Raw genomic sequence first — 14,051 nt, 5'->3', positions numbered from 1 at the left:
CTGATCCCGTGTTAGCATCCCGAGGAGTATGATGTGACAACCTATCTTAATGCAAGTATTAATGGTTGCTTCTAAATCCCCCTAACTTTTAGGTCATACTAAGACCACTTTACTGTTGTTCAACGACTCCCCTTCAATTGAGTCTTAGTTTAAATTGAACTTAAAACATTACCAATTTCAAAAAAAAAAAAACTTCATATATTTAAGCGTAGAAATGAAGATCTTCCGTATACGTATACGAGTATAGTATACCAAAAAGTAGAGAATCTACAATATAATATGATTCTCTATTGAATCTCTGACCTGCATTCAACAAAAGTCTAGCCAAATAATCATCAATAAAAGATTAAACACACACACACAGCAAATATAACTGGTGCTAGAGACTTTGGTAGCTGGTCCAAAAGTCACCTTTATTTTTGCAATTTAATTTGATTATTGGGTCAATAACATACAAAAAACATAATCTACTTCACCAAATGGTCAGTATCCCTTACAATTTCCAGTGAAGGAAGCACTATTGCAGCCACTGGCTGATCTTCAAATCCACCACCTTGATCTATTATCAGTCTGAGGCCTTCAATATGTAATTTTGCATGGTGGCCACTTACGATAATCGTTGGAGTTTTAGTCAGTTCCTATTAACAAAATAATGCAACAACAATCAAATTTAGTTGGAGAATCGGTTTAGCATGATCTTCTTAGAAAGCATAGGACATGATATAATGAATAGCGTCAAACTATGTTGCTCAGACTCTTCAAAATGTTGTTGCACCTGTATCGGATACTTTTGGAGGATATGACATGCACCAATGGAACTTTTGAAGAGTCCATGCAACATAGACTAGCAGTCACAATGAAAATTTTGTAAATGAAGCACTAAAGAGAAGTGACCTGAGGGATTTCCCATACGTCCTTCCTTCCACTAAGGGGGGCAACTTTAGGAATCCTCGTGTCCTTTGCTTTCAAGGTTTTAATCTGCTGTTCAACAGGTTTGTTTTTCTCCAAGCCAGCATGAACAGCAATTAGTTTGCACCTTTTAATTCCTTCCTCAGTTTTTATGGTAACATCGTCCTAGAAAGCAAAAGAACGAGACAAACTTTTTAAATCTTGAATCCTGCTAGAGTTGCATGTTGGCTATGCAATGACATGATCAATATAAGAGCACTCTTGAGTTCATTTATAAAGCACAAATCAAACTTAAAGCATCTTTTCTAGATAAGCACTTTACTTAAAGTTCCCGTGGAAAAGTGAAGGAGCGGATCAAATGAAGAAAAAAGTTGAAAACGGAAGAGTGATAAAGGCAAAAGAGCATTACCTCTTCGTGGATCCAAACCAAATTGGCAAGGAATTTCTTGTGCTCATCAGTAACTACCTTCATAAGATCTGTAAAGAGTAAAACCTTACTGTTAACAGAAGGATTATAAAGTGATTACGTAATATTGCAATAGGCAGAATTAAGGATTCTCATAGTTTTCTTTATAACAGGTAATATAACATGGAGCAACTTCAGTTTACCAATGACATGACCTTAGATAGGAGTTTATGGAAGACACGGATTAGGGTATAAGGTTAGTAGGTAGTCTCATACTCTCACTTATCCTTTCATACTAGTAGTCGTAGTATTACTCTTGTAGGTTTTTGTTCCTTTGATTTCTATTACTATATATTTCCCCTTGTAATTCGTTTATCATATTATTTTGTTGTAGTTACTGTTCCTTATTTAGTATGCTTTGTCATGTCTTGTGTAGTATTTTGTTTTGGTTTCTTCACTCCTATTATTTTCGTGAGCGGAGGGTCTAACAGAAACAGCCTCTCCACCTTCCAAGGTAGGGGTGAGGTCTGCATACACACTACCCTCACGGGAAGTCCCCATGTGGGACTAAACTGGGTATGTTGTTGTAATAGAACTAAAGAATGGACTATCAGCAAAAGTTCTCCGGAGGTCCACCCAACGCCATATGAAAAAAGGGACAATCTTGAGCATGACAGGAAGGAACAACACCTATATTAGATGAGCATTCCTACTCAAAAAGAGCTGCATTTCACACTACACCCCTATTTTTTAATTGGAGGAAAACAAAAAATTACTACACATTTCTTTCTGATATTAACTATAGAACACATTACAATGATAGACAAGAGAAACCAAACAAAACGTGAACTAAACTGAGTGATCACCGCACCCAAGGGTGTGGCCAAGTGTTCAATGAAGTGGGCTGAGCACCATGAGGTCTCAGGTTCAAATCCCAGTAAAGACAAAACATTAGGTGATTTCTTCCCATCTATTCTAGCATTGGTCGACAGAGTTATCCGCCTTGGTGGATAGAGTTATGCAGTACCTATTGCTAGTGGGAGGTGGCAGGTATCCCATGGAATTAGTTGAGGTGCGTGAAAGCTAGCCCGGACACCACAATTATCAAAAAAATTGAGTGATCACCACCCAAATTGGAGTAGGTGATCCAACAAGGAATCATTACAAATAATCCGCTGAAACAAAATCAGAAAAGCACATTATGATAGTCAATCAATCAAGAACTGACATATGCTGCAATCCCAACTTAGATAGAGTCAGTCATATGAATCCTATGTATTAATTGTGCTCAACAAAAACTCATTTCATTCCTGATACTAGATGATTTGTATTTTAAAGTAAATTAATAGTTCTCCGAAATTAAAGGGTTTCTAAATCTCACACTTATTTCTAGATGGACATATAAGCGTAACTATAATAAGAACTAAGAAGCCACCCAGAAAATATCAAACCTAATGTAAGTGCAATAATAGCTAAGTCTTAATCTAGCTAATTGATAATGCTCCACGTATCTAGTCTTAGCTAAATCCATTTATTCAAGATATGTCTTTGAGACAACTTCCTTTATGTGATTATAGGTCCACCTCATTCCCTCTTATCACCTTCAGTTATTATAGAGTCGTACCTTACAGACTGGTGCATATGTAGAATATGGTCAAACAATCTTAGGATATCTTTTTTCTCATTTATAATCTATTTGTGTTGCTTGCACCCTTGTTAGAGGGCTTGCCCAATCTCATATCCTTCTTAACAGTTGCATTTTGCAACATCTGTTTTGTAGATATGGTGGGCTACAGAGTCCCAACATTCCATATAAAATATTGTCTTCACAAGCATTCTATAGACATTGCCTTCCACTTTGTTAGTTATCTTCCGATCACATAACACTTGCATAAAACTATTCCATTTCAACCATCCAATTGTAGCTCAATGGGTTACATTTTTGTCTATCATGTCATTCTCCTGGAAGATTGAGCTTAGATTTTTGAATTGTCTTTGTTTATGCACCACAATCCTGCTAGTCTCACCTCACCTTTGTTCTTCTTATAAAACTACCATGCGCATAGTTCTTCTTGGTTCTACTTATTCTAAAGCTTACTCTGTCTTACTTTGACTTATCCTAAAACCCTTACTCTTTATAGTACTTCTAAGCAGTTTCAACTTCTGAATGATTCCCTCGTTATATTCTCAATTAATACAATATAAATAACAAATAGCTTGTATCCTGGGGCATCATCCTGTATATTATGGTACTACCCCATCCATAAGTAGGGTAAACAAGTACTACGTAATTAGGAACCATAATATGAGGATCCATAAGTAAAGTAAACGAGTATTTAATTAGGACTTGGGGAGAGGGTGGGGGGGGGGATAGTGCATCACACCCATGACAAAAGATAAGCCATTGACAAAACGAACCAAAGCACCGGTACAAAAGCTCAACTTACAATCAGCTAAAAAAGAATGATCCGGGATCCTATCATTACATGACACAGTCATCAAACGAAACATATCCAATACACAAGACCAGAAAATGAAAAATAAAGATAAACCATTTTCAGACCTAGTAAGTTAAACAATAATTCCAATTGGAAAACTCCCGTGTTAGATTTAGTAAGTTGAACAATATCATTTGCAAATAGCATGTACATTGGAACCTCATCAGCATACTATTGGTACTACACCGGCCCATAATTCATAATATGAACTTAGGAACCATAATATGAGGGGAAACGTGCATCACGCCCAAGACTAAAGACAAGCCAGTGATAAATGGTATCACTCCGAAGCACTAATACAAATGATCAACTTACCATCAGCTAAAAAAGTGATCCAAAATCACCTTCATTCTCTCAAAATTAGAACAGGAGTCCAAAGTTAACCATCTGCTAGGAAGGAAAAAGCAGAAATAACACCTAATTTTCGAACTCTTGTTGTCCAGGACAGAACTAGCAACCCATTCAACAGACAAAAACCAACAACAACAACAACATACCAAGTGTAATCCCACAAGTGGGGTCTAAAGAGGATAGAGTGGCTATTTCCAATAGACCCTCAGCTTACAAAGCATAGCAAAACAATTTGAAAAAGAGAATACAGAGAAAAAAGCAGTAACAACAACTAAATAATGTGAAAAGGAGAGTAGTACACAACATACAGCAGAAAGAACAATAGCGACAATCATATGACGCGATAACCGAAGCACAAAATAGCACAGGTGATAATCGAATCAAAGGACTAGGAATTATGAGAATAGTGCTAATACTATTGGTAAGCAAGTAAGTACATGTACGACCACCAATCCTATCCCGTAAAAAAGTGAGAGAACTCTCAACTACCGACTAACGTTCTATCCTAATCAGCGGTGACCACCAAACCCTCCTATCTAAGGTAATGTCCTCCGTTAGCACCAGATGCGAGAAAACGCTCAACTACCAACTAAGCTTCTATCCTAATCAGCAACCAACAAAAGATAATAATTAAGGAATCATACCAGCAGAACCATGGGGAACACCATAAGACTCAAAAGTAGGAGCAGCATCATAAATAGATCCTTTATAATCAATACCCTTTACAGCATTAAACTTAACAGTATGATTCCCAGCCCATCTCCTCCCTTGCAAATGCATATTCTCAAAGCTTTCACCTTTATACCACCCTTCTCTTTCCTCATTCATCTCATACTCTTTCCATGTCTCACAAAATTCAGACCCATCAGGTGGACTTGGAAGTACACCCAAGAATGCCCCAAATGCAAAATCATGATTCCCACAAAGAAAAACATGGGATTGTTTTGGGTATTTTGAGGGTAAAGCAATGAGAAAGTCTAAAACTTTACTAGTTTCTGGACCTCTATCACAGTAATCACCCAAGAAAATGACAAGGGCAGTCTCAAAATCAGATGGGTTAATGCAAGATTCAAGATTTGACCATAGATTTTGGAGTTTTGTTGTGTAGCCATGGATATCACCTATACAACAGACCACCCTGGGTTTTGTGGGGGGTGGGTTATTGTCCTCCATTGTTTTGATGTTTTTGTGTTTATAAAAATGGGAGGATGGAGATGCTTGATTAATTTTTTCACTGATTTTTTTTGGTTGAATTTGCTATATTTTACAAATTTAGAGGACTAAAATTGCTTAGGCAATACTTAAGGGACTATTGTGAACGTACAACCAAAAACTAAGTACCATTTTTGCCATTTTCTCAAAAAATATAGCATATGCTAAATGCAAATTCATCGGTGAAAAAAATTCAAATCAAATTATCCGGAGTGCCATTTGACTTATTTTTTAAATCAAAAGAGAGAATGTACACCCTACACCGTCAAATGTTTTTTTGATAACAATTTATGATTATTCAGTTAAAAAATACAAATACAAAATATGCGAGTCGGTCCGTATCACTAGTTGAAAGTTGAAACTGTCTCAAACAGAAGCATGAATGTATTAGTCTATAATTGATGATAATGCATGAAAGTTCCTAGTCAACTCAATAAGTTGGTAAAAATTGAAGGGACACTCACACCATCCACCTCCTAGTAACAAATTAATTTTTAAAAAGGGGGTTAAATTTAACAAAATGTTTTCATATTGTTACAATGTATAAAGTAAAAATAATTTGATATAACCAATACAAATAATTCAACCATAATCATGAATTCTTTCAAGCAAAGCATAGGAAATGTTAGAGAAAATGGAGATGATGCAAAAACAAAAAGGCAAAGTGCATGAAGAATAATTAAATTTGGAAAGAAAAAAGAGAGAGAAAAAGAACTCTTACCATTGTCATTTACCAAAGTTGCAAACAATACAACAACGACAAATCCAATATAATCCCATAGGAATGATCTTGGGAGATATGTAAGCAAACTTTACCCCTAAGGTAAAGATATTGTTTCTCATAGACCGTCGATCAAGGAAAACAATTAAAAACAATTATAGAAAAAATAAATTATTAAAGTTCATGACAAATATTAGGGAAAACATTAGATAGCATTCTGAAAGAAAGGAACACTAACAACAAAGTTACTAACAATATGTTCAGAAAATCCACAAGTTCACAGGAAACCATAACTTGTACACTTCTGCTTCCACAGATACATGTTTGGACTAACTTGGCATGTAATATTACATGCTCTTAAAGAACGGTTTATGCAAGCAATCACTCAGATTATCTTACTCTTGTAGTATTTCAAGTTTTCTTCCACTCGAGCAGCATCCGAATCAGCTAGCTCCTTCAACTCCTTCAGGGATTGATACTCAGCTTCCACTTTATCAAGAACACTAGACTTCTTAAAGCACCTCTTCGCCAAACTCAGTTTTTGCTCCTCGATTGCTTTGATCTTTGTCTGTGCATCCTTCATTTTTGCCACCAGCTTGCTGATTTGGATGTCAAGCGTGCCCCTGCAGTCTTTTAGGTCAGTATAGAGTTCCTGATCTTTTATGAGCGCGTCAACGAGGCGCGTTTTCTTGGCAGCCTTGCTAAAATACTCCTCTTTGTCCTTCTCAGCTCTACGCAACGTCAAGGCAAAGTGCGGAAGGTTCTCTTTGAGTTTCTCCAAGGCAAGCACTCTCTCAGCTGATACATCTGGTGCTGCAGCATATATTGATAGTGCTGCACTTAATGCTAAACAGTTTTCTGGTAGAAGCATGTTTTGAGAAGGCATATTTAGTACTCTCTCGATATCACCTTTCGCTGTGGCAAGCATCTCCGCCGATGGTGTAGGCTTCTGCGTGGCGGATATCTTGTCATTAGAAGATTGATCAGCAGAAAAACCGAGAGATTGAGCTCGTTTAATTTGTCCACTAACTCGAGCAAAGAAGTCTTCAAGATTTTCAACTTTTATAGGGCAGTCGGGTGTTTCAACAGCATCAGATGTCTTGCTTCTGGTATTAGCTAATGATGGGGAAACTGTGCCTTCCACACCCTCCTGAAAGAAAAATCTCTCAAAATGATGGGGTGATCAAACATAATGACACGAGTAATAAGGGATAACATACTTTGTCAAAAGTGGAGATTGGTGCATCATCAGAAGCAACCTGATTCTCTGCTCTAGTCTTGTCTTCATTAGCAGGAGTAGAAGTTGTGCCTTTTGGCAGCATTTTCATTGTGCAAGTCTTCCCATTCTGAAAAGTCGAGCAATGGTGAAGTGAAGGAATCAGGCTAATTGATCCTGTTATAATCTCAGAGGGTCGTTTGAGGGATGGGAATTTTTACCAAGCATAATGTTCTCATACATATCTTTTCACTTACCTCATGCGAGTTCATTTGTTGTACGCGCTTATCTTGCCGTGCCAAAGATTGCGACGGAATACTTTCCCCTGAAAGAAATTAAGGCATGAATAAGGAGCAATACAAGACATCAAAATCAGAAACAGAAACCAGACGGAAAGGACAAGTATCAGAGAGAACATTGAAAGCGATCACAAAATCCAATGCAAAGGTATATGAAAGAATCACAGAGAACATTGAAAGCTATCACAAAATCCAATGCAATGGTATATGCAATAATCACCAATGAGCCAAACTCATTTTGACAGCTCTATCTAGGAATATACCAGCAAAATAGAAATCTTATAATTTGTTCCATCAAGAAGGATATCATACCTTCATATCCCCTCTTCATATTCTGGCCAAATGTTCTTCTAGCAGATAGTAAGCACCTCAGGGAAAAACCTGCAGATTTGAACACGTAATTTGACTTCTTTAAACTATTAAAATCACTATATTCTAGGTAAAAGCAAGGAAACATATGCTGAAAGCTGTTTAACCAAGACTGAATTCAATCATCTACTCACAAATTTGAATACCTCATAATCTGTTCTCACATTAATCAATCTACTATATTGTATGCTTTCAAACAAGTTCCTTGTTATTGGTTGTTGCTCTAAACCAGTGTTTTAAAAGGCAGGGGGGTGAGGCGGGACGTTTTATACCGTACGGGGCGAGGCGTAAGCCCCGAGACACGGGGAGTAAATCCCATGGATCTATGGGGCGTAGTCTCATGTATATTCAATTTTATAGTTTTATTACTAATAAAATAAGCAAAAGTGAACCTTTCAATGATTTTACAAATAAATTTTTATAAATAACCTATAATATATAGAAACTATATTTATTTGAGATAAGTATTAATAATCAATAATGAATAAAAAAAGTATTATAATTACTATTTGAGAAATATCATTACACCAATAATAAAAAATATGATTTAAAGCAAAAAAGGTTAAAAAAAAATTTAAAAATGCCTGGGTACGTTTTTTACGCCCAAGACTTACGTTTTTATGCTCGAGGCTTACGCCTCAAATTTTAGAACTTACGCCTTATGGATCTATGTCTTTAATTTACGCCCAGGAGCATTTATGGTACGCCCCGCCCCGAGACTCGCCCCAAAAACGTTTTTGAAAACACTGCTCTAAACCATTTGTATAATCCTGAAACTTAGTAGGAGATATATGAATTCAGCCCGGTTACTTCATTTCTCTAGGAATCTCCATCCATTTAATTCTTATTAAAAGGCTACTCCACTGTCCCAAATGCATCTAGAAATGTGGACACTCAAGGTTGGAACATCATTTTCAGAAGACAAGTCAATGACTCGGAAGTACAAAAAGTGGTTGATTTCTTTAGCACACTTAAGCAGTTTAGTGGGCTAGAAATAGGGGAAGATGTTTTTGGTGGTTAGGCAACAACAAAGGATTATTCAAGGCTAATACAACTTACAAAATGATTAATCTGCCTAATCAACGAATAGCTAATTGTCCATGGAAACAAATCTAAAAACAAAAATACCACACTAATGGAGAGTACTATTAGAAGAAGAATAAAAGAGAAAAAACAACTTACCCCGATGAGTGAGTAGAAGCTTCTTTAGGGTTTACCTCACAAATAAAATTGCTTGTGAGCACTTTTTCATGGTATATATATTCAAAAGTGACGAAAATGGGCCGGGCCCAGCAAGCACGATCCGGATATAGTCATCCTCCAATGCGGGTATCCAACATCAAGTTTCTCTTCATTAAATTGTGCTAAAAAATAAATTGTACATATTTGTAATATTTTCACTTCTACATCCCAACTTGTTGAAGCTACCAAAATCTATTGATATTTTCCTAAACCGAAACCATTATTGAATGCAAGACACATATCTTGTATTACTTAATTAGGTGTAAACATCAAGTGCAGTTTTTACCTTCTTTGTAGTATGCCTAACATGCTTTTTCTTTTTTACTTTCCTTATACCAAAGCAAATACTAAAGAAAGTAACCACCTTCTTACTTATGAACTTACACGTGTTCCAACGTCACATCAATAAACTTATCTTTAAGTACCACATAGAACAATGAATTATTATTTTTAAATGAATTTTCTATCAAAGATTAATAATTTAAATGTATACTATATATATGGGGCAATTTTCCAACAAATTTGACCAAAAAGATTTGTGAACAAATAAGAATCTAAGAAAAACAATTAAAGGGATACTAAATTAAATGTTGATACGCTCTTTCCTTTTATTTTTTTTTAAAACCAATAATTTGAATAGTTGTTCCTGCTAGAAAGTGGAATAATAGTATCAGGATTAGTTATCCCAGGATAAAATACTCTTTTTGACAAAGGTAACAATTTTGTATATAAATCTTCAACACTAAGGCAAGGATCCCACCCAAGAATTTACATCACAGAGCTACATACAAAGGTGTAGGCTCAACAATCCAAAAAAGAAAAGCTATCTCTAGGTCTTGTTTCATCTTACAAGGATCCTAAGATGTCTACAGCTGCTATAGGATCATCTATATACTCCAAACAATACCAATAGCAAAAAGTGATAAAACAATTCATTTCACTTTCAAAACATCTTGAATTTCTCTCCTTCCAAATGGTCCACCATATCACTATTAGGACAATTCTCCATATGTTTTTGTCTATGCCACCACTCCATCTCATTGTTCTAGCTTACTAGAGCCTGCTCTGCCCTTTCAGGCATAGTCCACCTTATGCCTCTGAAACTAGTAAACAGGTTCCATAGTTGGCTAACCACTTCACAGTGAAGATACAGATGGTTGATTGTCTCTGCCTTTTGCTCACAAAAATAGCATCTTGGACACATTGTATGCCCCTCTTCATGAGGTTTTCTTGCGTTAGAGCAGCCTCTTTCACTACCATCCAAGTGAAGGCTACCACTTTGTAAGGAATTTTCACTTTCCATATAAGCTTCCTCGGTAAGAAACTGATTCGAGACCGCATTTTATTCAAATTCTTATAAGCAGAGCTAACTATGAAAAAGCCTTTGTTATGGCATTTCCATCCAGGAGTATCTTCTCCTTCCTTTGGTCCTGTATACTGATCTAAGGTGCCATAAAATTCCGCCAGTCTTTCCACCTCCCGGCCTTGCATCAGTCTTCTATATGTCAGGTTTCACCCTTGAGGAGTCCATATTTTTTGCAGAGTAGACTTTTGTTGCTGATTTAGTAGAAAAATATCCGGAAAAAGTTGCTTGAGACTGCCATCTCCTATCAAATCATTTTCCCAGAACATGATCTTCCTTTCACTGTTTACATTAAAGCTTGTTCTTTCAAAGAAAATATGCCGTAAGTTTTTGATTAACCTTCACGGACTGATACCGTAAGCAAAAATTACTTCTTTAGTCTACCAAAAATCTTCCTTCTCGCCCCCAAGGCCTAGCTTGAGTGGCAAAAGGTGAAGGATTTGTGGCTTAGGCGCACGTTCAAGCCCCACACCATGCAAAGCGAAACCCGGTATTTAAGTGGAGAAGGGTAGAGGGGCAGGCCCATTATCCACCGTTAGAAGGCTGTGATTGGTCCAAAGGGCGGGTCACAGACGGATTTCTCGGTTATAATTAAAAAAAATAATCTTCCTTCTCATATTTTGCTTGAATCACCCTAACCCACAGTGTCTGCTCTTCTTTAGGGAATCTCAACAGCCATTTCATAAGTAAAGCTTTTGTTCTGTTTTCTCAATTTTTTTATTCCTAACCCCACATGCTTTTTAGATAGGATTACAGTCTTCCATTCAACTAAATGAAATCTTACATACTCCTTATCTCCATTCCACAAAAAATTTGTCCTTATGGCATCAATTCATTCTTCAACTTTGGCTGGAATGGGGAAAATTGACATCAGATGAGTTGGCAAGGCATCTAAGACTAAGTTGATCAAGACTAATCTCCCCTCTCTCGAAAAATATTTTGTTTTCCATCTGGACAGTCTCTTCTCACATCTCTCCACCACTCTATTCCAAATCTCTTTGAATTTGTAAAATATTGAAATGGCATAAAGACTCCGGAGGTCCCTCAAATCCTTTTTTAAAGGGTATTTTTGTATACAAACAACTTCTTAAAAATTATGCAATGCATGTTTTTTCTTAATATAACAAACCAAACAGTCAACAAGAAATAATATCAAGATATCCCAATAAAAGTAATCTCAAAAGAACTAATCCTAACATAACTTGTCTTCAAACCAAACAACCCCTTAAAGTTGCACACAAAATTTTATTTAAATACTTGTATGTTCTGGTTGAGTACCTTAATATATGTTTTTATTAGAGATTTTTTGACATAAATTTTGTATATGTTTTTATGTGTGTTTTCACGTGCTTGTTAACCATTTAAAATATGTTATAGTTCTTGATCGAGCCTAATATATATCATTAAAGGATGTGATATATTTTATGTGGCTAAACTTATCTATTTAATAGGCATTTGCGAACACACGTACAAATGTGCAATATGAACATTTTATCCGTTGTTCAGGTACTCGATTAGAACAAATAATAGTTTCAGTGTCTAAACAAAATTTATTGACAAGCAAGGAGTTGTTGATGAACAACAACAAACAACCTAGTGTAATCCCATTGGTAGGGTATGAGGAGGGCTATCTTTGAGAAGGTAGAGAGGTTATTTCTGATAGTTCCTTGGCTGCACGAAAAGTGAAAGAAAAATGCAGAAGCAACAAGCAGAAACAACAAGAAGATAATAATATACCGAGGCTCACGAAACAACCGGTAGTGATAGAAGTCTAAAAATAAGGAAAACATTAAGAATAATAATAATACTCTGAGAAAGGGAACGTACACCTACTAACTTTCTACCTTAATTCTAGACCTCCAGACCATCTTATCAAGGGTTAAGTCCTCGGTGAGCTGAAGACGAGATTTAATCTTCCTTTTACCGGGATTTTTAATTTATCAAATGTCAAAATAGCTTCAGAAGAATGCACTTTATTTTTAAAATTAATTAAATCAGATGACAATATAGTTATTATAAACATATATAAATATACTACAAATCATTTAAAGAATCCTACTTAGGTTAGAAAAAAAACATATATTTAGAAACCTCTTTACAATAGTTTGTCTTAAGGTAAAAAGACCTTCCTTAATTAATTCGGATAATTTTTTCCTTGCACTAGCCAAATACAAAACCAACAACATAAATAGACCCTCGGCTCAAAAGAATTGTTCATTAATCGAACACTCCTATATAACTTATGTACAATAAATGTGCATACACATCCTCTTCGGGCTATGAGAAGTAATTTTTTTCCCATGCCAGTGGTTCATCAATAGTGCTATTTTGAGGCATACATGATCTATCAACCTGTGCAACCAGAAACTATAAGTAGAAGTACACTTCTGGTTTCACTTTCCATGTTTGGACTAACTTGGCTGTACTAAGGTATGCCATTCAAAAGATAGAAAGTTAGTGCATAGCAAAAAATATTTACATGCTCTTACTAGCCAACAAATTTACATGAAGAGGTTTATGCAAGCGATCACTCAATGAAGGAGGCAATACAAGATATCAAAATCAGAAACAGAAACCAAACTGAGAAAAGGACAAGAATCAGAGAACATTGAAAGCTATCACAAAATCTAACCAATATGCAAAAATCACCAACAAGCCAAACCCATTTTGACGGTTCTATACACCAGCAAAATAGAAATCTTACAAATTGTTCCATCAAGAAGGATATCATACCTTCATATTCTGGCCAAATTGCCTTTAGTATCATTGGATCTGGGAGCAGCAACTTCTTGCCTGTCAGATGAACAGAGGACATGCAGTGAGATCTTCCTGAGGACATGGTTAGCAGTCTTGTCCCGAGTGTTGATATAAGTGAACCACCAGGAACCAAAGAACTCTATAGAGCTAGGATTAGTATCAAATGGAACAAATGAAAACTTCCTTTACAATTGGCAAAACCTTGATTCAGTTTCTTCGGTGTAATCTGCAGACTGGAAATCTTTTCTTCTAATTGGAAGTTTATAGGCTAATTGATGGAAGGGGACAGCCTGAGTCATATCAAACTGTCGAGCAAACGGATTTGGAGAATAATGGTCTACCCCATATTTGCACTTCAAAGATTCATCCAGAAGGATACTGTAAGAGAGGTCTCGAGCAATGAGATAACTGGCCCAAATGTCTTGTAGCTCTGGCTTATTAAGTTTTTGGAAGTTAGGATCAAGTGACTTCTTAAACCACACAGGCCCAAACTTTCTAGAAGAAAATGGGGTGAATTGGCTGGCAGTTCTAGATGAGCATTTATGAAAGAAGAGAAAGTATTCCTTGAACAATTTAGGTCTCAACACGCCTTCAGCTGGGGGGTACCCATAGGTGGGTAAATTACGTTTATCCAAAGTCGCAGGTCGGAATTCTGGAAAGTAAACTGTAGCCAGAACTGCAAGATCCAGAATGGACCTCTTTCCTGAA

The 14,051-nt window shown here is 36.3% G+C and overlaps 2 protein-coding genes across 2 annotated transcripts in view; one reads left to right on the top strand and one right to left on the bottom strand.

The window, feature by feature from the left end:
* LOC125823997 (uncharacterized) overlaps nt 1–14,051 on the top strand; it is a 248,179-nt gene that overhangs the window by 84,294 nt on the left and 149,834 nt on the right. The window lies entirely within an intron of this gene.
* Nucleotides 388–5,360, bottom strand: LOC125824027 (tyrosine-protein phosphatase RLPH2-like). The gene is made up of 4 exons (XM_049503384.1): nt 4,809–5,360; nt 1,319–1,386; nt 895–1,074; nt 388–638 (listed from the first exon to the last, which is right to left on the bottom strand). Exons 1-4 carry the CDS (start codon nt 5,335–5,337, stop codon nt 468–470), a joined length of 948 nt encoding a protein of 315 aa, XP_049359341.1. The 5' UTR covers nt 5,338–5,360; the 3' UTR covers nt 388–467.

The sequence above is a fragment of the Solanum verrucosum genome, unplaced genomic scaffold, assembly GCF_900185275.1.
Source record: "Solanum verrucosum unplaced genomic scaffold, falcon-dt-bn FXZP01000125.1, whole genome shotgun sequence".
NCBI lineage: Eukaryota > Viridiplantae > Streptophyta > Magnoliopsida > Solanales > Solanaceae > Solanum > Solanum verrucosum.
This window is presented reverse-complemented; position numbering and strand designations above follow the sequence as displayed.

Excerpts from the sequence above, each read along its gene's own strand:
- LOC125824027 (XM_049503384.1), bottom strand. The coding sequence starts at position 5,337 with ATGGAGGACAATAACCCACCCCCCACAAAACCCAGGGTGGTCTGTTGT. Across the intron at positions 1,075-1,318 it reads TGGTTTGGATCCACGAAGAG|GACGATGTTACCATAAAAAC; the intron begins GTAATGCTCTTT and ends TTTGCTTTCTAG. Across the intron at positions 639-894 it reads ACGTATGGGAAATCCCTCAG|GAACTGACTAAAACTCCAAC; the intron begins GTCACTTCTCTT and ends TTTTGTTAATAG.